The sequence below is a fragment of the Seriola dumerili genome, unplaced genomic scaffold (assembly GCF_002260705.1).
Source record: "Seriola dumerili isolate Sdu_G_001 unplaced genomic scaffold, Sdu_1.0 BDQW01000493.1, whole genome shotgun sequence".
Classification (NCBI taxonomy): Eukaryota; Metazoa; Chordata; class Actinopteri; order Carangiformes; family Carangidae; genus Seriola; species Seriola dumerili.
In genome coordinates this window covers 1,255,476-1,280,454 of record NW_019174748.1, presented here as the reverse complement: position 1 = coordinate 1,280,454, position 24,979 = coordinate 1,255,476, and the positions used below count along the sequence as shown (strand labels likewise).

General features: G+C 39.6%; 1 protein-coding gene and 3 non-coding genes across 4 annotated transcripts in view; all 4 read right to left on the bottom strand.

The window, feature by feature from the left end:
• Positions 1–2,626: 2,626 nt before the first annotated feature.
• Positions 2,627–24,979, bottom strand: part of itpr3 (inositol 1,4,5-trisphosphate receptor type 3) — a 66,419-nt gene continuing 44,066 nt past the window's right edge. Inside the window, exons 25-60 of the mRNA XM_022763881.1 lie at positions 24,712–24,766; positions 24,392–24,557; positions 22,733–22,894; positions 20,642–20,716; positions 19,164–19,283; positions 18,761–18,883; positions 17,787–17,987; positions 17,577–17,692; positions 16,999–17,134; positions 16,531–16,656; positions 16,211–16,336; positions 15,887–16,007; positions 15,580–15,761; positions 15,241–15,389; positions 14,977–15,085; positions 14,199–14,292; positions 13,574–13,749; positions 12,881–13,040; positions 12,303–12,502; positions 11,642–11,842; positions 11,356–11,466; positions 10,826–10,921; positions 10,482–10,583; positions 10,211–10,294; positions 10,014–10,124; positions 9,678–9,870; positions 9,299–9,418; positions 8,857–9,029; positions 8,070–8,234; positions 7,756–7,945; positions 7,021–7,119; positions 6,683–6,801; positions 5,696–5,861; positions 5,264–5,424; positions 4,872–5,033; positions 2,627–3,908 (exon numbers count right to left, since the gene is read on the bottom strand). Of these exons, the coding sequence (XP_022619602.1) occupies positions 3,792–3,908; positions 4,872–5,033; positions 5,264–5,424; positions 5,696–5,861; positions 6,683–6,801; positions 7,021–7,119; positions 7,756–7,945; positions 8,070–8,234; positions 8,857–9,029; positions 9,299–9,418; positions 9,678–9,870; positions 10,014–10,124; positions 10,211–10,294; positions 10,482–10,583; positions 10,826–10,921; positions 11,356–11,466; positions 11,642–11,842; positions 12,303–12,502; positions 12,881–13,040; positions 13,574–13,749; positions 14,199–14,292; positions 14,977–15,085; positions 15,241–15,389; positions 15,580–15,761; positions 15,887–16,007; positions 16,211–16,336; positions 16,531–16,656; positions 16,999–17,134; positions 17,577–17,692; positions 17,787–17,987; positions 18,761–18,883; positions 19,164–19,283; positions 20,642–20,716; positions 22,733–22,894; positions 24,392–24,557; positions 24,712–24,766 (4,967 nt within the window). The 3' untranslated portion in view covers positions 2,627–3,791. The remainder of the gene's footprint in view (positions 3,909–4,871; positions 5,034–5,263; positions 5,425–5,695; positions 5,862–6,682; positions 6,802–7,020; positions 7,120–7,755; positions 7,946–8,069; positions 8,235–8,856; positions 9,030–9,298; positions 9,419–9,677; positions 9,871–10,013; positions 10,125–10,210; positions 10,295–10,481; positions 10,584–10,825; positions 10,922–11,355; positions 11,467–11,641; positions 11,843–12,302; positions 12,503–12,880; positions 13,041–13,573; positions 13,750–14,198; positions 14,293–14,976; positions 15,086–15,240; positions 15,390–15,579; positions 15,762–15,886; positions 16,008–16,210; positions 16,337–16,530; positions 16,657–16,998; positions 17,135–17,576; positions 17,693–17,786; positions 17,988–18,760; positions 18,884–19,163; positions 19,284–20,641; positions 20,717–22,732; positions 22,895–24,391; positions 24,558–24,711; positions 24,767–24,979) is intronic.
• On the bottom strand, positions 23,152–23,224 carry trnak-uuu. The gene has a single exon. It is a non-coding gene; the product is annotated as a tRNA-Lys (tRNA).
• On the bottom strand, positions 23,592–23,664 carry trnak-uuu. Its single transcript has one exon. It is a non-coding gene; the product is annotated as a tRNA-Lys (tRNA).
• Positions 24,229–24,301, bottom strand: trnak-uuu. Its single transcript has one exon. It is a non-coding gene; the product is annotated as a tRNA-Lys (tRNA).

Genomic DNA, 24,979 nt, shown 5'->3' with positions numbered 1-24,979 from the left:
ACATTTTTTACCATAGTATACTATGACGTTTTTTGACATTTTTTGCCATACTATACTATGACGTTTTTTGCCATTTTTTACCCTACTATACTATGACGTTTTTTTGCCATACTATACTATGTCGATTTTTGACATTTTTTGCCACATTATACTATGATGCTTTTTGACATTTTTTGCCATGATATACTATGACCTTTTATGCCATACTATACTATGACGTTTTTTTACAATTTTATGCCATATTATACTATGACGATTTTTGAAATTCTTTGCCATACTATACTATGACGTTTTTTTGCCATACTATACTATGTCGATTTTTGACATTTTTTGCCACATTATACTATGATGCTTTTTGACATTTTTTGCCATGATATACTATGACCTTTTATGCCATACTATACTATGACGTTTTTTTACAATTTTATGCCATATTATACTATGACGATTTTTGAAATTCTTTGCCATACTATACTATGACGTTTTTTTGCCATACTATACTATGACGTTTTTTGACAATTTTATGCCATACGTTTTTTGACATTTTTTGCCATACTATACTATGACGTTTTTTGACAATTTTTTGCCATATTATACTATGACGTTTTTTGACAATTTTATGCCATACTATACTATGACGTTTTTTGACATTTTTTGACATGTTATACTATGATGTTTTTTTGACATTTTTTGCCATACGATATTTGCCATATTATACTACGACGTTTTATGCCATACTATACTATGATGTTTTTTGACATTATTTGCCATACTATACTATGACGTTTTTTTTGCCATACTATACTATGACGTTTTTCGTCAATTTTATGCCATTCTATACTATGACGTTTTTTGACATTTTTTGCCATACTATACTATGATGTTTTATGCCATACTATACTACGATGTTTGTTGACAATTTTATGCCATACTATAACATGACGTTTTTTGACATTTTTCTGACATACTATATTATGACGTTTTATGATAATTTTATACCTTTACATATTATGACAATTTCATACAATTGCATGCCTTACTATACCATGACGTTTTTCAACATTTTTATGCCAAACTATAATATGACATTTTATGCCATACTATACTATGACAGTTTAATCCATATTATACTATGACGTTTTTTGCCAATTTCATGCAATACTATACTATGTTGATTTTTCAAAATTTTATGCCACACTATACTATAACGTTTTTTGAAAATTTTATGCCATACTATACTATTACATTTTTTAACATTTTATGCTATATCATACTATAATGTTTTTTGACATTTTTATGCTATACTATACTATGACGTTTTAATCCATACTGTGCTATGACGTTTTTTGACAATTTTATCCCTTACTATTCTAATAGATTATTGGGACATTGTTATGCCTTATAATACGTTGACATTTTTATGACATTGTATACTATGACATTTTTTGACATATTACACTTTTACAGTATTATATAATATACTGTGACATGCTATAGTATGATATACTACACTATCACCTCCTATACTATGACATGAAAATAATGGTCTATACCGTCTTCTATGAAATATGAAATAATTTTTTCCTGTTTTCCTGTTATGTGATGACTTGGTATTCTGCACGTACATGGATACAATATATACTCTTTATCAAGAAAAATATAATTTCTATTAAACTAATCATCTCAACATTTTGCACACTGTGAGCTTTCCTTTAGCCATTGTCACATCTGGGGTTGCATTTTGTGGACAAGATTATGCTTTTTAATCATTTCCAGGAATTTGCAATCTTGGGATCATACAAAGTAACACTAATTAAAAATACTCCCAATATCATTCGTAAGAGTTTGTAATTTCCTTTACAATTTCCATAATATTTCTGGAAAAAATATCAAATTGCATAAAATGCTTGGTAACTTCTTTAAAGAATCCCACATTCAGTAGACTTTTTGAAGATCTGAGTATAACCAATGACTATAAACGTAGTCACGCACACTTAACTACAACAGTCATGTATTTATCTTTAAATGGAAGACTATGCATTCAATAAATTTCACTAAAATCCAAATGAATCAGTGGTGAATTTCCAGAATTCATCAACAAGTGAGACAACATGCACTTTGTTCTTCATAGTGAATAATTTATTATTTTTGAAGATGTGTAGTCTTCATTACACCGTCCTCCTCCTCCTCACTCTGTCTCTCACTAAACAGAGGTAAATGCTATTTTCTGTTCACAAACTTAAGGCTGAGCTAAAAGCAGTAATCCAGTGTCTGTACTGAGTTAGTTACAGTGTTAAAAAAAACAAACAGGATTTTCTCTCCATAAATATATCACTATTGAACCATAATAATAATAATAATATAGATCACTTAAAAACTAAATTTCCCCAGATTTACATTAAAAAACACACAACTGGGTGCAACTCACTTCACATTCAAACAGAAAGATATTACTGAAATGGTTAATTCTACCATCAGCAAAGAAAAGCTGCATGTCTGTTTCTATTAGCATTTTCTTAAAATTACTAAAGTGAGTTGATGCCTGGATATTTTCTGAGCACACACACACACACACACACACACACACACACACACACACACACACACACACACACACACACACACACACACAAATACATCTTATAGCATTTTTTTGTCATTGAACAGAAAGTTATAGTTAGCAGTCCTCCAACCAGGAAGCTTATGATCCGTTGACTCTTTGCAGATTTCCAAATTTTTTTTTAGCCATATGATTTCATGTTTATGTAGAAAAAACCTGCGCAGTTTGTTCTGAACAATAAATTACAGCAGTTAATGTTTCAAATGTAACTTAAAGTATTTGGGTCAATAATGGTGATGATGTTTGGCAATCATTTTTGAACAAAACTTGTGAAAATCAAAAGCATTTGTTGATTTTCTATGTGCATAAAAAAACAAGGCCAAATTCAATGGGTCATCTGTTGAACTCAATGACTTCCAGGTTGATTTACACAAACATAATTTCTGAACTCTACTGAGGCTTTACAGTTGCGTCACATATCTCCCATCTTGGAGGTCCACAGAAATGGCACAAAAAGTATTAAAAGGTTCAGATTTTATCTGTGAAATGCAGAAAATAAGGAACTGACTGAGACCAGGAACCACAGATTCCTCCCAACTCTTGTAGAGGGAAGAATCTGGACTAAACTGGTCCAAACATGTCCTGTAATCTGCACCAAGGTTGAAAAGAGTCAGTTCAACTAATCTGAACACATCAAACAGAGAATGTCAACAATATTAGCTGCTAACGTTAGCATACCAAGCTATTAGCTAAGTGAGTGGCAATTTAGCTACAGTATTAAATATTTGTAATTTTCAACACACATTTGGTCTTAGAAGAGAAAAAAGTTTTTAAAAGAAATGTCTACTTTGTACATGCATAGGTCATCCATGCTTCACAGCAACATATTTAAATGAACCAAAAGATGGACCAAATTAAAATGAGTTGAGATGCTTACAACAACATGTCTTTTATTTTGATACAGTAATGGTGTTCACTCTGTGTCCCTTAGTGACTGCTGGTCTTACTCTGGATTGGCCAGAAAACAAAAAAACTGTAAAAGCAAACAAAAAAAATGTCCGTTGTGGTTTTAGTGAGAAACATCAGTTGCAGGTTTTGTAGCTGTACTAGTGTTTTTCTTTTTTATAACTGTTTGAATGATTTTCTCCTTTAGAACAGTCCATCAGTCCAGCTGTATGGTTTACAGATATGGATCTCAACAGTCCATCCATGTCTGATAATCAGTCTGTCTTTATGTTTTGTAGATCTGGTGGTTTCCTCCTGCAGCGCTGGGAGGTATTGCAGCGCTGGCTCCCGCCTGAACATCAACGAATCCCATCCTCTGCCTCCTCTTCCTCTGCTCAGTCATCTACAGATACACAGGAAGTAAAGTTTTCACTCTCTGGAGCTTACACACCCATGTGTGAAAGATCACAGTGAGAAACAAAACTTCAAACAGTTCCAAGATGGTTCCAATGAAACAAAGTGACGTGCCACTCAAGGAATGGATTGGGTTTTCCTTGTCAGGTCTACAGGGGCTGTATCCCAGCAACTACCTAGCAATAGTGGAAGCCTCATTTTCATCAGATGACTTTTGCAAATAAAGGATTTATTAACATTAATAAGGCTTTATTTTTTTCTTTTGAGCTCATAACTGCAAAAGGCTTAGTTAACTGTTAAGCTAACTGTTAATTGTTAAGCATAATTGTTAGAAACTTCAAGTTTACATCCCTTCCTTTCAACAAGGAGGCACCAAATGGTGGTTCCTTATACCTGTGGAAGTACCTCCTCCCACTTTATAAATAGAGGCAACTATTGAATGTATCAATCTTAATAAAGCTTAGTAAAAAAAACAAACAACTGATATAAACTATTGGGCAAACAACAGGTCACTGTTGCTCCTTTTATCTAATGTGTTATAACAGCTTATAAATAATTTATAAATTGTGAGCAAGCTCATTAATAAACTACTTATAAACCAGTCATAAATCCTCTATATGGGCAGTCTAACTGTAAAGTGGTACCACTTTTTCATAACTTTGTGAAGTTGTATCTGAAGTCGTAATGTTCAGACATTTAAGTTGGACATTGTTGTTAATTGCTGTGTGAGATGTCTCTGCCTGGCAGGATTTGGATGAAAGCTCTTACAGTTTCCACAGTGTTACTATGAGACCATTGAGGCCTTTTAACTGTGAAGCTGTGAGTCTCATTTCCTCTTTAGAGCTGCCAAGACGCACAGTCAAGATTTGTGTGTAGTAGTTTGTGCGTGTGTGTGTGCGTGTGTGTGTGCATGCGTGTGTGTGTGTGTGTGTGTGTGTGCGTGCATGCGTACCTGCTCTTTCAGCTCAGTCAGCTGAGTTGTCAGAGTTGTCACCACCTTCATCGTTGCTGCCAGTTTGTCCTGTAACATCCTCATCTCGTTCTGCTCCCCGTCACCGTCGGTTACCACCAGAGACATCGCCTGCATCCGTGGAAACCAGTCCAGGTTGTTGTTCTAAAACAGAAGAAAAACGGATTCAGGTGTGTTTGTGACTCTGGATCATGTTAGCATTTTTTTAGCATGTATAGTATTTAAGTTAGCGGTGTGTACGTGTACATGTCTTTCTATGGTTGTGAGGACAAATTCTGATTTGAAACCGTCGATGAGTGGACATTTTGGCTAGGGTTGGGTATATTTATGATGGTTAGGGGTAGGGGCCTGGGAATGCATTATGTGTGTTGTACCTTGATCATATGTGCGACATAGCTCTCAGGTCCGGTGTAGTCCGTCTTGTTTTTCTCACGCACCAGAACGATGAAGTATAGGTAGTTCCAGATGTTGTGCTCCAGTTTGATGTGCTCTTCAAATGACACTGTCTTATTGTCAAACTTGTCTCTCTCCAGACCTGCAACAATGCACAAAACTGGTCATCAGTAAGACAACTGGAACAGCCGGACAGTAAATCTTGGTAATGGTTAAGTGCAGGCAATGTCACAAGAAATTAAATATAAAGACATCAAAAAAACTTAGTTCTGGACCAAATTAAAACTTCTTGCAGAAAAAGTATTTTAAACAAATCCCAAGCTGTGTTCCTCTGCTACAACAGAAACAGAAATCACAGCGTGTCCCCGCTGTTTGCTCATTGGTCAGTCAGTCAGCTGTTTATCTCCACGCACCACAGATGAAACACGTGGTCTTCAGTATCTCTTCCTTCTTCTGCTTCTCGCTCCTCAGGTCGGCGAATGTGTCGATGATGACACCAAAGATCAGATTGAGAACGATGATGATGACGATGAAGTAGAACAACAGGTCGTACACAACCCGGGCTGGAAACAATGGCTCCTACACACACACACACACACACACACACACACACACACACACACACACACACACAAGTATCTTTAAATGTTGAAGCTGGACATTGGTGGAAGTCGTAATATCAAGAAAGTGCTTTCAAAATTAAAGGTAGAAGAACAATCAGTTTGTACTAACAGCAAAATAAACTTTAAGTCAATCATGCAGAATGGCTCCTTCATATCATCACATGTACCATATTACTGGATAATTATCATCAGTAATATATTTGTGTGTGAGCAGCATTTTAATGTTGAAGCTCAGTTTGTCTACATCACAATGTTGGGTGGTTTAATCTATGATGAATCACGTTTTATTAGCTGATCATATGTTTTGTATGAACTTTCTAATTCTTTATAGAAAGTGTATTCATTAACAGTTATTAAACATTAAATTCTTTATCGATCAGTAATAAACCATTAATAAGAAACTTGTGGGTTGCCAGGTTGTTGATGGTGTTTCTCCTCCTACTCCAGTGACAGACAGTTTGACCTCTGACCTTTAGAAAACCAGCTGCAGAGCATCTGGACCAAAATCTACTCATTAATAGTTTGAATTAAAGTCTTAATGAATTATTGTAAAAGCCTTTAAAAAATCAAAAATTAAAATGTATAACTGCAGATGACTCACTAACCTCTGCTGCTGGCTTATAAGAAAGTGAGAAAGTTGTTTTTATGATTAAATATTAATATTTATTAATGAGTATTATTAATGGGTTATAATTGATCTTTGAAGCATTAATAAATGATTTATTAACCATGATTAAACTTATTAGTCAGGTGTGTTTAGGTAAATGGGTTCCTCACATTCTTTGAAGGTTTGCGGAGAACGTCTCCGACTCCTCCCCCGTTCCTCAGTCCATGGTTCAACACAGTCACAATACACATCAACAGAGTGTCGCACGCTCGCTCCGAGTTCGACTCCTCTGAAACACACACACACACACACACATATACACGTCACGTCGTCACTGCTGTAGATCTGACATAAGACGTTTACATCATGTCACTACTTGAACATCCACTTTTAAAGCTGAGACACTGAATCACAGGACTCCTTGTAACATAAACAGTCCCACTGAGTGAACACTCAGTGGGTGTTTTTATTACACTGTTTATTACACTGAGTCACTGACGACTCTCACCTTCCTCCTCAGTGACAGCGCTGGTCTCTGCGGTGCAGCTGACTCCGTCTGCAGAGCATGACTTGAGGAAATCCTGAGAGGCTTCGCTCTGCTGAGGAGCTGAAGACACACACACACACAACAGAGTTCAGCAGGGAGCAGATGAAGGTAAGAACAAATAAACGATCTGTCTGTTTGTGGTGTGATTGGAGCAAAGAACCAGATTCTTTTTTAATGAAAATAAAAAAAATCCTGAACCTAAAACCTACTTATAACATTTATATTTCAGTCCATCAGTCTTTTCGGCATTAAATATTTTTAAAACAGACAAAACATGATGATGCTATTTTACAGATGTTTCACTCTGTCATCATCAAAAACATGAAATAACTGGAATGTAGCCAGTCTGAGTTCAAACCCTCTGACATTTAATTAAGTGAAGAGTTAATAAATTATTTGAAGATTCAAAAATGTTTTTTACAATATGAGCAGTAAAACCACTTGGACTCCAGCAACTGAACTGCAGCAACTGATATCTCCATATTAACTTCACTGCTGATTTATGGAAACACTATAACACTGCTGAACAAAGCTTTACAACTGAGTCTGCAGATCGTCAACAACACAAGTCATCAGTCAGCTTTTAAAGTCCAATTAAACCAATTGGTGGCAGATTAGCTGATTTGCAAGTAGCAGAGTCTCCCTCACTACTAAAATAATTCCGGACATAACACGTTGGTCCAGGTGTGAGGTTACCTGCAGCGATCTGTAGCAGCGGGTCCACCTCCATGATGAAGTCCTCCTTCAGGCAGAGGAAGCCGACGATGGAGAAGAGGTAGACAAGGATGAGAGCGAGCAGCGCCGTCAGCAGGATGGAGCGACCGTTACGAGTCACGCTCTTTATCACGTTGAACAGAGTCTCCTCCCGGTAGATCAGGTCAAAAAGCTGCACAAACACACACACACACAAAACAAAGACATAGACTGTTACTTTGTCTGTTTCTAAATAGAAAACAAACAGGCGGATGTGAGGATGAGTGTCTGTGTGTGTGTGTGTGTGTGTTGTTCACCAGGATGCTGTAGAAGAGTTCGTGGACAAACAGGCCAAGTGTGGAGGTCAGGACGTAGGCCAGGTGATACAGGAACTCCACATCCATCACCATGGCCTTGTAGCCCATTATGAACGTCCCGTTGTTCCCGACGAAACTCACAACAAACACCACCTTATTGATCAGCTGCAGGTGAACAGAGACACCGCAGGGTATCAGGAGAGGAAATGAAGGGGACGTCACACTGACAGCAGATGTGATGTGAGAACGACAACACCTCTTATTTAAGATTCAATAACGTCAGATAAATGCAAACAGCATGAATAAGGAGCAGAATTCATCCTGGGAACTTGGATTTAATCGACTAGTAAATAAAAAACATTTTCATCACCCTGTTAGGAAACTGGACAAGATTAAGAGATTAAACTGCTTCCACGTGAATAATTAGCACAAATGTTAATATTTAGTGAGAAAAGTCACAGATACAAATGTTTATCTTGGAATTTAAAAATCAATATTGGGTCATTCAACTAAAAATAACAACTTTTTTTCTGTGGTTACAAAAAATCCAATCAAAAATCAGTTTAAAAAGGTTTCTAAAAGTTTGTATATATTCTTCAGTTTCATGTTTGTGCTCAGCATCATGGTAAATGAGGGCCGGGTGATCCCGACAAAGAATGGGTTTGGACGACAATCAGAAATCTAAAGTGTTTTTAGCTGCTCACACTAGAGGATGGGGTCGTCGACATTCGCTCATGAATGATATTTATGGTGTTGGTCTCAGTGACATAATGAACATGTGTCTCACATTGAGTGATCCGAGCAGGATGAGCGTGTTGCCGATGCCGAGGTGGTAGATGGATCTGAGAATCAGAGCCAGAGTCAGAGGCTGGAGGCCGTAACGCTGAGAGAACAAGCACAAGACCGAGAGACCGGTCAGGATCCAGAACAGCATCAGCAGCAGAGAGTCGTCTATTGCTCCTACAGAGAGAGAGAGAGTGAGGGGGGAGGGGGGACAGAGGACATTAACATGTTTAAAATCCAGTTTACATCAACATGTTTTAAGATTGATAAAGATGAAAATATTTTTTTGTTTTTATAGTTTTACCCCGTGAAGATTGTGCAGATGAAACGAAAAAACAAAAAAGTTAAAAAATAAATTATTTTTTTTACTGCTTCAGTAGTAGTAATAGTATTTGCAGTAACAGTAGTAGTACTTGCAGTAGTACTAACAGTACTCGCAGTAGTACCTTGTCCTGAGTCGTAGGGGTAGAAGAAGGCGATAATGAGGTTGATGAAGACGGCCAGATTAAAGGAGATGGTTCCCCACAGACTCATCCTCCTGGAGAACCAGTACAACACCGGCATACCTAACACACACACACACACACACACACACACACACACACACACACACACACACACACACACACACACACACACTGTCATCTCTAAATTCACATTAACGACTGTGTGAAGCAGAGAAGAAATATTTTAATTATAAAACAAATAATATTTTATTTAAATCCTCATCAACATCGTGTGTGTCTGTGTGTCTGTGTGTCTGTGTCTCTGTGTGTGTGTGTGTGTGTGTGTGTGTGTGTGTGCGCGTGCATGTGTGCTCCTCACTCCTCAGCTTCTTCTGCCACTCCATCTCTCCGTGCAGGAAGGAGGTTTGTTCGAAGAAATGCGTGACCTTTGACCCCTGCTCGTCCTGCTCGGTGGTGTTGAAGACTCTGGTCTTTGACTCCTCAGTCAGAAACTCACAGATGGGATGAACAGGAAACACAATCTGCTCCATGCTGCGGTCCTCACGAACAATCTGAACACAGAGACATCATGTTACAGTCCGGATGGTGCATCTCCTCTGTGCTCAGCTGACACGCACCAAAATGGCACTGCATGATGTTGTGATGGTGGTGGGGGTTTGTGGTGGTGAAGTTGGACTATTAGCATTAGCAGTACCTCTATCTGAGACGTCAGCTGGTCATAAAACTCCAGTGGGTCCTGCTCCACCACAGCAGCTGGAGCTGTGGACTTCAACATCTGGGACAGAGGACGGTTGTTCAGGTTCAGCTGCAGACACACAAACGTCACTGTTAGACTACAGCAGTGCTGCTCCATCATCACTGCATCATTGTCACTTTTGGATGGATGTTTACCATGGAGGAGATTCCCTCCTCGCCCTCTTTACTCTTCTTTGGTGGTTTCAGGAGGTTCTGCAGGATTTTGTTGTGTCGGGCCAACTGACAAAAACACACAAGACCAAAAGCATTCATGTTTTTTTCCAGGTCAAATTTCTCCATGAACTCTAAACACAAGGTCCATGTATTGTGTGTTAGCAGTAACATTACTGTCAAGTATTTGTTTTGGCTAGAAAGCAAAGTGTTTGTGGTAGAGGCTTGAGGTGTTGAGGAGCTTGGGTTCAGTCACCTGTTGAGCTAGGATGTAGATGTTGTGTCCCACCTCCCGAGGAGAAACCTCCACCCCTTCACACTCACTCTCCTGATGGTAGGCCTTCTTTATCACCTCCACCTGTACACAGAACACATCTTGAACACAGATCATGAACGTCTGCTGAAAAAGAATAAGAAATAACACAAAAGACTGAAAAGCTTTGAAATAAACACTAAAGTAGTTTTATATATAAAGAAAATACAACAAAAGAAAGAAGAAAGAGAAGAAGAAGAGACATAAAGAGGAAGGAGGGATGAGGGTATGAGTGAGGGATGAAGGAATGAGGGCAGGATGAAGGGATGAAGGACGGATGCTCTGACCAGCTCTCGTGGTCGGAGGTTGAACAGGATCCTCTCCGCGTTCTCGCTGTCATGACGACTCTCCATCAGAGCCAACAGCAGCTTGGAGGCGTTGTCCTGGCAACCAGAGAGACAACAGCAGCACTCAAACATCTGGACTAAACACAGCGCCACTTTACTGACCTCAGGTCAGGTCACTGTGTTCTATCATTTAGGAACACTATGTAGTAGAGGTACAATGGTGTGCTGGGGGGAACGTGTCCATTATGTACCTTTATTGTATTATTTTGTTTGCATGAAAAACCTGAGTATTGTCACACCCAGACTCCTCTGTTATGATATAAATTGTAATATACAGTAAATATATGCTGTATATATATATATATATATACATACACACACACACACATTAGAAAAACACACTCTGACTAGTCACTGTGATCAAGTTTAAAAACATGACCAACTGATCCCAGAGCTTTAATCCTGCTGTGACCTCTAACTAGTCGATGTTTATGTGTCAGTGTTGTGTGCACGCTCACACGTTAACGTACCTTCAGTTGCAGCACCATCTCCATCTGGTAACGACACAACGGACTGATGTCGTTCAGGATCAGAGCTGTGATGATGTCGATACCGTTGGATTCGTGGGTCACTATACAAGTCTAGATCACACACACACACACACACACACACACACACACACACACACACACACACACACACACACACACACACACACACACACACACACACACACTTTAATGATGAGTTCACCTGCCTCTGTAACTCAGTGGTGTATTCCCTCCCTCCTGGTCGTGTTTCTATGTGACTGATTACCTGGTTTTCCTGGCAGGGGCCCTGGCAGTACTCTGTGAGCGTCTCGAGGGTCTGAGTGATGAGGTGGACGTTTGATTCGTTGATGTAGAGGCCCAGCAGGCCCAGGCCTCCAGTGGTGCTTCCACACATGATGTCCAGGAACTGAAGAGTCTCACACACCAGGTTGTAGTTGGTCTTATTGTTCTGGCATCGTAGAAAGTTCTGGAAAGACACACACAAAGGCTCCATCTCAATCATCACCTACACCCTCACATTGTGTTCTGCCTGTCTTATCTGACATCGTGCCTGTAAAGAGTCCAAAACCAAAAGCTCAAAGATCGAATCTGGCAACACATGCTAAAGCTGGAGATGCTGCACAGAAGGACAGGGTGGATGGATACACTGTGGTTCATCAGAAAATACTTCCTGCACATAAAATCACATTTTTATATGTCTGTTTGTTTATGAAATAAATAAATGAGACACCATGTCTTACTCAGTGAGCCTAGAGCTAGGCTAGCAGTTTCCCCCTGCCTCCAATCTTTATGCTAAGCTAAGCTGACCACGTCCTTACTCCAGCTCCACACTTAACACTCAGGCACAGAGCATTAAAACTTTAGTTAGTTACCTGTTAGTGAGTAACTTGTAGGTCCTGGTTGTTTATTAGCTGGTAGAAACTAACCTGCAGGTCCTGGTTGTGGTTCTCACAGAGCAGCTGTAGGAACCTCAGAATCGGCTTCATGATGGTAACAGCTGGTCCCATCTCTGTCTCCACCTCCCTCTGCTCCACCGCTGGCTGAGCTGACAGGGCGGAGGCGCCTGCAACCGGGGCGATGGACTGACCCTGGACCAACAACGGGTGACCTCCTGACCCTGGAAGTACTAATGTTGTAGAGCTCCCTTTAGAAAAAGAGTTTCAGCCTCAGTCTCACCATGATTGAACTCATGAGCTCAGAATTATTATTATTATTTTTTTAAATAAATAAAATAAAAGAATAAAAAAAAAAAATCAATATTCGATAAACTTCACAATATATAATGAGGAAAAATAATCCATCACATCACTCTCAAAATATTACCTTCATATTATAATTTCTTTCTCATAACACTGACTTTTTTCTCATCATACTGCAATTTAAAAAGTGGCCTAATACTCTGTTGTAATAATAAACTTTTTCATACAAGACAAGGGAGGAATGTGGCACTAAACTCAGATGAAACAATAAACCAGCAGAACAAACATCAGCTTCAATATCTCACCCTGCTCCAGCTCCTTCTCGTTGGCCTTGTGCGTCATCTCTCCAACATTAACAGAAACTGTGGCTTTAATGTCGGTTTGAGCTTCTTTCATCCGGTCATGAAGAACCTTAAAGAACTTCTCTGACTTGTTGTCGCCCATCATCAGTTTATAGAACGAGTTCTGTGGGAGACAGACATCGCGTCAACATCCAGAGCTCTACTCAGTCATTTTTTATTTATTTATTTGATTTATTTATTTAAGCCTCGAAGATCATTAAGGTTTCCCTCATTTGCAATGATGTCTACTCAGTAATGTTTTGGTTTCATCCATAGCACTGTTTAGACTTCTCCTCCATGTTGGCCTTAATGTTAATGTTAATGTTTATTTCTTGGCCTTAGAGAGAGCTGTCGGTGAAGACTGTGTGAGACAGTTGAAAGCTCTGGAGAAGGCTGGTATGTAGATGCTGAACTGAGATTGTTTTGTAGAACTACAGGAAACTTTAGTCACATCTCAGACCTTCTCAGAGAAAACAGCAGTGAGATCAGACAGACCAGCTGATTGTTTCCCCCCAGGTAAAGACACAATCAACCAATCAGAGCTTTGTAGGCGGGATTAAGCGTGGGAACATCAGGGTTTCCTAATGTGTGTGTGTGTGTGTGTGTGTGTGTGTGTGTGTGTGTGTGCGTGTGTGTGTGTGTGTGTGTGTGTGTTACCTGGATCTCGGTGTTCCCTCCCTCCAGCAGACAGATGGCCAGCTGGATGCTCTCTTGGAAGATTTTGTCATTCTTGCTGCTCATCACCAGATCTGTGAACAGCTTTGTTCCTCCTTCTCGGTCCAGTCGACACTGAACCGTCGCCACCGCTGCCCAGTCCCGCTCCTGCTCCCCGCCTGACACACACACACACACACACACACACACACACACACACACACACACACACACACACACACACACACACACACACACACACACAAACACACTGGTGTAAGATGTCAGTCTCTGTTTGATTGATCTTAGTGTTAATTTGTGTTTGCAGCTTTGTCAGTATATAAGTCAATGACATAAATGTTTTAAAATTGCTCTTTAAGAAGCCTTGGGCCAAAATGTTTCAAGATGCTTTTACTGTGAAGGAGCTACAGGAAGTGAGTCTGCATTAACAGCAAACAGAGGGGCTTCTTATCAGAATATCAAAAGTGAAATAATATAAAACTGAAACTGACAGATTAGATATAAAAGCTGGTCTGTAGTAACAGTCTCAGATAACACTGTAGAGCAGACTCTGCAGTGTCAGTGTGAATCCGTGTGAATAAGTGTGAATAAGTGTGAAGCTGTCCACCTGCAGCTCCGAGCTCAGCCAGGTCGTTCTTCGGGGTGTTCTTCTTGTTTGGAAACAAGTAGTTCTGCAGTAAAACTTTCCTCAGAGAGATTCCCTGAAATAACACGACACAGCCTCAGCAGAGTCACCTCACCCTCGTTCCGGTCAAGGTTTGAACTCATATTAACATGTAAAGCCAAAATTTTGAACAAACATGACATTTTATTATAACATTATAAATGATTACAATGCTGTAAATTTTGGTGTGTGCAAAATGGTTAAAGCATGTGCAGTTACTCTGCAAATTCAAATGTCCTTTAACGTAAGAGAAATTAGTGCAGAAACAGATGATACTGTCTGCCAGTATCCCTCTTTTCATGCTGCAGCTAGGGGGCGTCAAAGCCCTATAGTAGTATAGTCAGTAGGATGAAAACTAACTGTGTGATTGCTTCAAGCAATTAATCATATCTCGGCAACCATGAGGCATAGAAGAAAAATTTTGGTGTCAATCCAACTATTTTTCCGCCATTTTGAATTTCACACTTCTGAATCCCTATCCTACATCTTTTATCCAAACTCTACCAAACTTAGTACATATCATGTTTAGACGAACCAGAACACTATCCACATTTTTGATTTGAGATATCACGTATTGTTTTTCTGTGGTTGGCTGGCAAACTTGCAACAAAGTCTTGCTAAATGTTTTAGTTGCTTTCTCTCTGCCAGTCAGTAAACACATTATACAGTATAGGTGTACTATTATAGGTAAATAATAATATATATTAGTTGCTGAACTGACCTTGTCATCAAAGTCCAGAGTCCTGATCAGCATCTCCTGCAGCGTTCTCAGAACTTTGATACACAACTTTTCCTCTGCCGACATCAGAGCCTTTGTGTGCTGGATCACTCTATACACACACACACACACACACACACACACACACACACACACACACACACACACACACACACACACACACACACACAAAGATATATTTCCAATCAGTCCTCTGTCAGTGTGTTAGTGCTACAGGAGGTTTTGGGCCTAAGGACCTGGACCTACTTGGAGATGAACCCTCCGGACTCGCAGCGCTGTCGGGCGTCAGTTCCCTCCAGAAACAGCAGCTCGGGCTGATGGAGGACGTCCACCAACACAGACAGCTCCGCGTTCACCAGCGGCTTCAGACGCTCCTCCAGAGTATTGATGATGTCCTGAGGAACACACGCACACACACACACACACACACACACACACACACACACACACACACACACACACACACACACACACACACACACACACACACACACACACACACAAACACAGTGAGTTGTTTGATCTCATGGTTTACTGTATTAGCAACAGGACATTTCTAGTTAAATACATGTGAAAGTGAAAAACCTGTAGTTTCTCTATGATATTCTTGTAGTCCCAGGGGTTGCTGGAAGCAATGGGTCTGGAGGATCGGGAGGAGGACTTGTAGTTTGGGTTGGAGCGGGACAGAGAGTTGAGAGCAGAACTGGACAACATGGAGCTGATCTGAGCCTCCAGGTCCAGAGGAAGAGAGATAGAACGACTCTTAGCTAAACAGAGAGAGAGAGAGTCGATGAGAGAGTGTGTGCAGGGACAAGAGTTAATCTTTTAGAAGCAGAAATTATCTCAGCTCAGTGGGTGGAGTCAAGTGTGTGTGTGTGTGTGTGTGTGTTACCTGTCATAGCGAGGGTCTTGATGCAGGTCTCCACCTGTCCTCTGTGCTGCTGCTGCAGCCAGGGACAGTCCAACAGCCTGACAGATGACTGAAGCAGCTGAGTCACGATGGTGTGATGAGTCTGACAGAGCGAGAGAGAGAGGACAATCAAACATAAACTAAACACACTTACTATACACATGATCAAAAAAGGCAGAAATAAATGTCTTTGTGTATTATATTTATAATGCCATGTATTTATTTTAGTTTCATACTGTATATATATATATATATATATATAAATAGACCCTTTATATTGTCACCAAAGTGCATCTTTTTGCTGACCTGCAGAGAGGTGCTGTTCTCAGAGAACGGTGAGCTGAAGAAGGCGTTGATGGTGTCAAAGACCACGTTGATGATGTATTTCTCCAGGATGGGATCAGTAAGACGTTTGTCTCGTTTATTACAAACCTGCAGAAGAGAAAACATCATCATCATCATCGTTATTACACAAACACGTTAACAGGAGTGACTGAAACTAAGGAAATAATAACCAATTAAAATAGCAGAAGTAAATTTGCAGTTTTACAGTGATTACTGAGTTTAGCAGTGAACTGAGGATGAAACAAATAACTCAAATCACAAGTCATCTGTGCTGTTTTTACCCGGGCCATGTCCACTGTGAAGTCTTCAAACAGTTTCCAGATGTGGTTGGACGTGTAGATTTCCTTCATCTCCACCTCTGTGTCCACATAGCAGTGATTCACAAAGTTCACATAGGCAATTTTCACCTGGAGACACACAGACAGATAAAGAGACAGACAGACAGAGAGACAGACAAACAAAAAGAGAGACAGACAGAGGTGTCTTTTAGTTCAAACAAAGTGACTGCTGATTTTAACTGTGGCCCAGTTTGACTGTGGCAGACCTACGTTATTGAGTATCATTAATAACCACACAGCTGAGTGACTACAAAACCACTTGACGTCCGGTTTCAGTGAGGTGTGGTGAGATGTTTTGCTGTGAAGCATTTAAGATGTTGGCCAATGGTAACAAGACTGAAGAGATGGAGCTCAATAAAAATAATGAGCTGCACACACACACGCACGCACGCACACACACACACTCAGCACCTCGGTGATGCAGTCTTCATGTGTCACCACTCTGACCACGTCCTCCAGCGGCAGCAGTGAAGTGCATTTGATCTCAGTGTAAACGTTCTTCCCCTCTGCACAGGCTGCTAACAGCTCCACCAGAGAGATGTGATACCTGCAGGGAGGAGGAGGACACGTTGTCTACAGACCAACCCTGGACAGCACTATGCATAAACAGCCTGAAATTATTCCAATGAACCAGCAGTAGTGATGTATGAAGGATGTATGAAGGTGGCTGATGGTCTGCTCGTGGCGGAAAGTAACAGTTAGAAGTGATAAGGGACAGAAACTTCGTTTTTCTTGTTGAATGTGAACATACAATCAATAACTTATGAAATGCTCCATTAAATATTGAATTTATTTCAGTTCTAGAATAAATATAAGCATATCTTCACAATGTTAAGAGATGTGAGCTGCTGTGCTTAAAACAGACCCAGCATGTGAACATGGCAGAAAGAGCTGTGACGCAGCTGGAGCTTGAATGTGCTGCACGCGGTCAATATTCAGGAAATACCAACATCATCTTTTCACTGAGGGTAAGTTGTTGCCATGGTTACCTGAGCGGGCTGTTCTCGCCAACCCCCTCCCTGCTCTCCGCCATCAACTCCAACATGACATTGAAGGACGTTTTGTCGTTGTAGAAGACGACCACGTCCTCACCGGAGTTCGTCAACTAACAGAGAGAAACAACATCACTGCATCACCACAAAAACAAGACTCAAACACTCTTGACAAAAACTCTTCCACGTCTCCGTCCTCATCCTCACCTCGGTCATGATCATGTCCTGACACTTCTTCACGTACTTGCCCTCAGCCTTGATAATGGTGTGGAGGAAGTTGAGGTACTGGACGTGGCGGCCGTGCGTGGCCAGACAGTGGATGAAGTGCTGCAGGACGCTCTCTGAGATCTCGGTGCACAGCTGGTAGTTGTTACTGAAGATGTGCTGCACTGTCTCGGCCTCCAGCAGCTACACAGAGGAGGAAAGATCTCAGTGCAATGACTATTTTCCTAATCAGTAAATCGTGTTTATTTACTCAGTGATTAATTTGTTTCTCATTTAGTTTATGAAATGTCAAATATAGATCATCATCAGTTCTGATCATGATATACAACTTTGAAAAGTTTCAACCACCAAATGTTGTAAGTTTTTCTCAGCCTGTAAGCAGGGCGGAGACTATTTTTCTTTTTCTTTTTTTTTTATTCATAAAATGCCAGAAATGAATGAAAACAAGTTCCCACAGCTCAAGGTGAGAAACCCTCAAACAATTTATAATGATACAACACAGAAAAAGATACTTTTGTTTGACATATTTACTTGATAAATGTTCACTCCATTAGCTGCCTGATAGACTAAGTGGTTCAAATGGTCGAGCGGTATATCAACAACAGGTACTTTATTTGAAGTGTTTGTGATAAAACATAAATCTCACCTTTATTTGGCTTAAATTCTGAAGACAAACTTGAACAACCCTCATTTAAAAATGAGGTTCAGCTGGTGGTTTTCCAGAGGAACATCTGGTTAACTACTCACCTCCCCTAAAGAGGAAGCTACAGCTGCTTAAACTTTTCTGGGTGAAGCTATAAGACTGTTGATAACAGGGGCTATTGATATTCCTACTCTCCAGAGAATGAACCATTTAGATCTTGATGAGTCCGTGCTCTTTCCTGTAGCACCACCCTCAGGACAAACTTTACAATTTACAACTTTACAAAACTTGACCAGTAATAAAATCTTCGTACCCCGGGGTTGAGGAAGAGATTGAGGTTCTTGTGCAGCAGAACCTGGTTCTCCTGGTTCCCCATACAGAACTTCTGCAGGAACAGGTGGGTGTACCTGATGATCTCCTGCATCTTCACGTCGTTCTGCAGACAGAGAGAGATGAGGGGGTTGAGATGAAAAGCTGAATCGCCAACCTAATCAATTGTACTGAAGTTTAGATTTCATAAAACCTGTTTGGTCTGGTTTCATCACTTTGGGGAATAAGTTTTCCAACACATGCTGCCAGTAATTTTACTTTATACTCCATGTTAAGAAGCATAGCCTTAAAGGCCATCGGCACCAACAAAGTGAATCAACCAAAGCTAAATTCATCTGTTCAGGATTTGGTTAAGATGCTTTTATTTTGGCAGTAACCAGTCTTACCTGGTCATAGGACACCTGCAGCAGGTCCAGCATGACTTTATGAGCTCCCATGTTCTTCAACAGCCTCTGCTGCTTCTTCCAAACGCCACTGCTGCACATCTTATTCAACCTTTCCAGGATCTGCAGATAAAAGAGAGGATGGACAGAGGGAGATGGTGCAGAGTTAGAAGAGACACCATGATAGAGATATTTAAAAAAAGATCTTCCTCTCTTCTGATTGTATATTTGTCAAACTGTTTAATTTCTATTCTTAATCTAAAAAAGGAAAGCGCCTACTGACTAACATACATATAATTTAAATTTCCACTTAACTTCTCAACTCAAAAAGTAAACTCATGATAAATGATGCTGAAACTGAAAAAGTGTCTGAAATAATTTCTGTGTTGTAGTGATAATAGATGCATTATAAGAAAATATCCTGGAAATCACATTTAAAGGAAGGCAAAGCAAATAGTGTGCTGTAATGCAATAAAATATAACATTTTGTATGATTAGTCAGATTCTTTCAATCAGGATTAATTATACACTAAAAGTTTTTACTTACAAATCCGTTGAAGACAAATCAATAAATAAAAATCATTGTATTTCAGTTACAGGTCTGAGTTCCTGGAACATGTGCAGTGAAGTACCGAACAATAACAGCTCAATTTTTAAGCTTACAAAATATTTTAAAATAATGAAATAAACAAATATGAAAATGGTACTCTGGTATTGTTGTGGTAGCAATACTGTAACTTTTGTTTCCTGATACTTTTGATGTCACATAGGTTGTGTATTGCATAAGAATCGTGGGCATCAATCGTCATCTTTTATAACAAGATGGCCGCCTGAGGGTGAGTTGAAAGCACTTTGTAGTAAAATGAACAAGATGAAAATCACTTTTGATGGACAATTAAATTCCAACTTGGACATTTTTTGTTATTCACTGATTGAACTCATTCAAAAGAACAGAGAACCACATGATTCTGGGTCTGGAGATTGCACACATAGCAGCAACTGAAGAATTAAATACTTGGAAGCAATAATTGATCAGGCAAACAATCGTTTTGATTGGTTGAACTTTAAAATGTATTTTCACACAAAATGAGAACTGGATTTTGCCCTTCATTTCTTACAGTGTAGTTGCAGCCAGTATACATTGAGGAATGATTACACACTACAACAGCTCTTTCAGTTTATGTACTGGATTATTACGTGAGTATTTGATAAAGATTTTCAAACCAATTCTTTAATTTTCCTCTTTATTAACATTTGTGATGCTGTTGTCCAGAGTCACTATTAGGAAAAAATAATTACATGTAATTAATCTGAGCCATGAAAGCCACCATTGCTGCAGAGACAACAACAAGAGCACCACATAGATGACCTCATCAACTGAAAGACACATCCCAGGTGACAGGTGAGCTCACACACTGCAGAAACACCACAGCGGAGACGGACACCAAAAAACCAAAAGAAAGATGGGCGAGCATTCTCACCTCTTTGACTTTCTGGTAGTTCTCGTTGCCCTTCTCCAGTTTCTCTTTCTTGGGCGTTGCTTCCTCTGACGGCCCCTGTAGGATGCAGAGGGTAAGACAGCATATGCAATTCTCTCTGGGTATGGTGCTAATTTATACACACTTGAACCACAACTCCAACTATTACTTATTAAAGTATATGTGTTGTATCTAATACAATAAGCTTAAGCAATAAGTATGATTTCCTTCAGAGTGATTCTTTTGTTGAGATGTTCCATTATTAGGAAAACTATTGCTTTGACATTAAAGACATTAAACTGTGGTTGTGACCCTGGTCCACATTTAAACCCTCTTGTTTAGGACCAGTTACATTCCAAAACAGAGATGGACTGCAGGGTAGACAGCAGATGTGAACATAGCCCCTGGGATCATACATTTTGGGCTCCACATTTATGTCCACAAAGATGTCCATGCAGCGCCTCGCAGACATGGACAGATGAAGAAATTTACATCATGCGGACTCTTGTAGCTATGCATTCACAAAAATTAATTTGACCTTTTTCACAGAATAAATCTGAAGTGACAAATATGCCATCTTCATTTTAAGGTATAATGCAGAATTTTAATATGAAGAAAAGGCTTCCTAAACAAAAAAAAGCCTTTGAGTCTTTTGCATTTTCTCTGAATCACTAGCCACATTTCAAATTTTTTTAGCAATACAAATAGGTGTTGAAAATCAATCTACCTATGAGAGCTTTGCAAGCGAGTTATAGAGTGGGGACTTTCCTACATATGTAGCCTGGTACCTAGCAATAAAAACAGGAACAGAAAAATGGGCCAAAGTGTGGATAAGATGTTTGCAGCTGTGCATGTTGTTGTATGTGAACTATAGAAGTCACTCACTGTCCGCTGGTTAGTGCGAAACAAAACAAAATAAATCAACGTCCCACACACAGAACGCTATCTTGAACACAGATTGAATAATGACATGAAATAGGCTAGCTTGACCACAATATGACTGACTTGTTGCTTGTTAGGTTGTTGTTTTAATAGTTTGATATGAAGTGTAAGTGTGCATAAGATGTATGACAATGACAATATTGTGCTATAAAGACATTTTGGTGCATTATGTGCCTTTATTTCACAGTAGAAAGAAACAAAAAGAGAAGGAGGTGTGACATGAAACAAAAGTCCCAAAACAAATAAGAACCCAGGACCATGTAGTTGCACCTTAGCCAGCTCAGACACCAGCATGCCCCACACCAAGTACAGTAAATTCAAAAACCAGGATGCAAAGTCTCAAAAAATATTTTTTAGTTTCAGTTTAGTAGTTTAGTTTCATGAATAAAATTCTGATAATTAATAAATGTTAATCTTCTATCTGCAAAATGGTTCTTGTGCTGTTTTAGGTAGTTACTTTGAGTTAGTTTGTTAGGGGGTAAACAAAGTTAGTTGTTATATGGGTATTTGCAGCAGCTTGGAATATCACTCACTCAGCTATCTAGACATGAAGATCAATGTCATAACAATAATTATGAAATAACATTAACATCACTTTCTTGTATGAACTCTGTCAAACTAAAGCTGTACGCTGACAATACTGCCCTTCTCACCACCTCCTTGTCTCTTTTTCTTCATAAACTTGTGTATTTTTCAATAACTTTTTATTCTGTGTCCAGTTTTAGTGTGAAAACAGTGGGCCAGTCATCTTTTCATGTGTAGTGGCAGGAACTTAAACATTAAAATGTCCAGGCACCCACTGGATTTTAGTGAGTAAAAGTCCAGTGGGTATGACTTTGCTGTCTTTGTTTCACAAGCTTAAAAACCAGAACTGGACATATGAAGTAAAGTGGCTATAAGAAGGGGAACAAATTGTGTCCTAAATGTCAACTCTGCTGTTTGACACCTAGTTTATTTACATTATTAATTATTTAGCTGTCTAAATACACCATATTTTTAATCCATAATCCACAAGTGTTTGGGAATTTTACATCACCACATGTGATCCTGAAATTCAACATTCTCAAAACTGTTATTTTACCCTTTCACCTTTATGATATTAGTGCTAGTTATATAGATAGATGTGATGATAATCATGTTTTTACTCCTTACCTCTCCTTTCTTGTCTTTCTTGTCCTTCTTTCCATCACCTCCTCCTGAGCTCTTCTTCTCCACCCAGAGTTCAGATTTCTCCACCAGCGTCCGGAGGCGATCCAGATCAGCCTTGATCAGCTTGTAGTTCTCCACATCCTGAGCTGAGATCAGCAACTGGACCTGCAGATGCAGTGAGAAACATAAGTGCAAGTGACTTGGTAAATCAAACTGCTTGTGCAATTCTTCCATTCCACTGATTGGATAAGCAAATTTGATATAGTTGTAGTCATAACGGAGAGTGGCTTCATGGATTCAGCATAGGCCAGTGAATATTTGGATTGTACCATTGTTTGTATATGCTGTTTCGACTACAAACACTGTCTTTAAACTCCTCTCCAGAATTTATAATGTGAACAAGTGACCAGAAGAAAGTACTTCACCTGAACAGGGACTTGAACCCTGGACCCTCAGATTAAAAGTCTGATGCTCTACCGACTGAGCTACTCAGGCTTCATGCAACTTTTCATCTCAAGGAAATATGTGGCCGGATTCCAAATCTCATAATTATACATGTATAAGCAGTTAACCACACTTATAAGGACTGCGAATTTGAGCTGCAAACTTGTTGACTTGCTGATAACACTAGCAGGAAGGAATTTCCAGTAATAACATCTTTAAACTCCCTAACAACTCTAGACACATCACAATGGGTAACATTACGAAGACTCAGTTTTACAACAAAGTGGTTACATGGATTGAGCTTAATCCAGTTGTACTATTGTACCATTGTTTCTATATGATGCATCCACTTGAAACATCATTTTGAAAGTCTCCTACACAGTTTATAATGTGAAGACTTGACCAAAGGAAGGTGCTTCGCCTGAACAGGGACTTGAACCCTGGACCCTCAGATTAAAAGTCTGATGCTCTACCGACTGAGCTACCCAGGCTTCATACTGGTTGTCATCAAGAGGAAATATGTGCCTGAAGTCCAAATCTCAACTTTATACATGAATACGCAGTAAACCATGCTTACAAGGACTCCATATTTGAGTTGCAGTTAACATGCTGTACACACGATCAGGAAATCCATGAGGGAAGGGAACTGTCTAAGTACACAATTTATCATGCATCAGAGCAGCTTTAAGCTCATCTTCTGCAAAATTAAAGTGAGTGCACTCAGGGTACAGACTTCACCAAACGTTAATTCCAAAGACTCATATCCATTAAAATGAGTGAGCTTTGAATCACGTCACAGACAGCCACACTCACAAACTTGATGATGTGCATTTTCGACAAATCAAGACAGAATGACTAGGATTCAGCCAAAGTCACTTAATATTCATACTCTTTAAGATATGTATAATCTTTACATGACGAGGAATTCATTTATTAATGTGACCAATTTCAACATTGATTTAGTAAAATTTGACAGAGATTACAACTGAGAATTTGTTAGAATAATGCTATAAAGCTTGTTGTTTTCACTCAGTGTGAAAACAAAGAAAGTACTTCGCCTGAACAGGGACTTGAACCCTGGACCCTCAGATTAAAAGTCTGATGCTCTACCGACTGAGCTACCCAGGCTTCAAGAAGCTGTAGTCTAGGGGAAAACCGGTCCCTACTAAGTCAACTTAACAGGGAGCACCCTTATAATTCTGTATGTTGTGTGCGTACCTGTTTGAAGGTGTGCAGCACTTCCTGTCTCTGGCTGAAGTGTCTAAAGAGTAGCTGCAGCGCTCCAGACACCAGAGGAGGGTAGTCGTGCATGGTGAGGTGGGTCAGCACTCGCAGGAACATACGACCGCCCTCATCATCCACCTCCAGGATACTGTTCCCCTTACTACACACACACACACACACACACACACACACACACACACACACACACACACACACACACACACACACACACACAATAAACAAAATATGTGAAACAGTGATGCAGGTTTTGCACATGGTAAATATATGTATCAAGTACATGCAGAATTACATACCCGACTCCAAACATGGCCTCTGCCTGTTCTCCAATGTGCTGCAGGTTGATGGTGGCTAAGGACGGACAAACACACAAACTTTAATGAGCAATAGCAGGACTAAGCTGTAGAGGGTAATTTCCATGTATACACACAGGTGGCTTTGACAACACACAAAGAAAATATGGCTCAGATTCAAAGGTGGATATGTACAGAATCAAAAAACGACAAAAGGATGGGAAAAAAACCACCTGACATGTAAACACAGATAGATTTTAGAGTTTGTCTG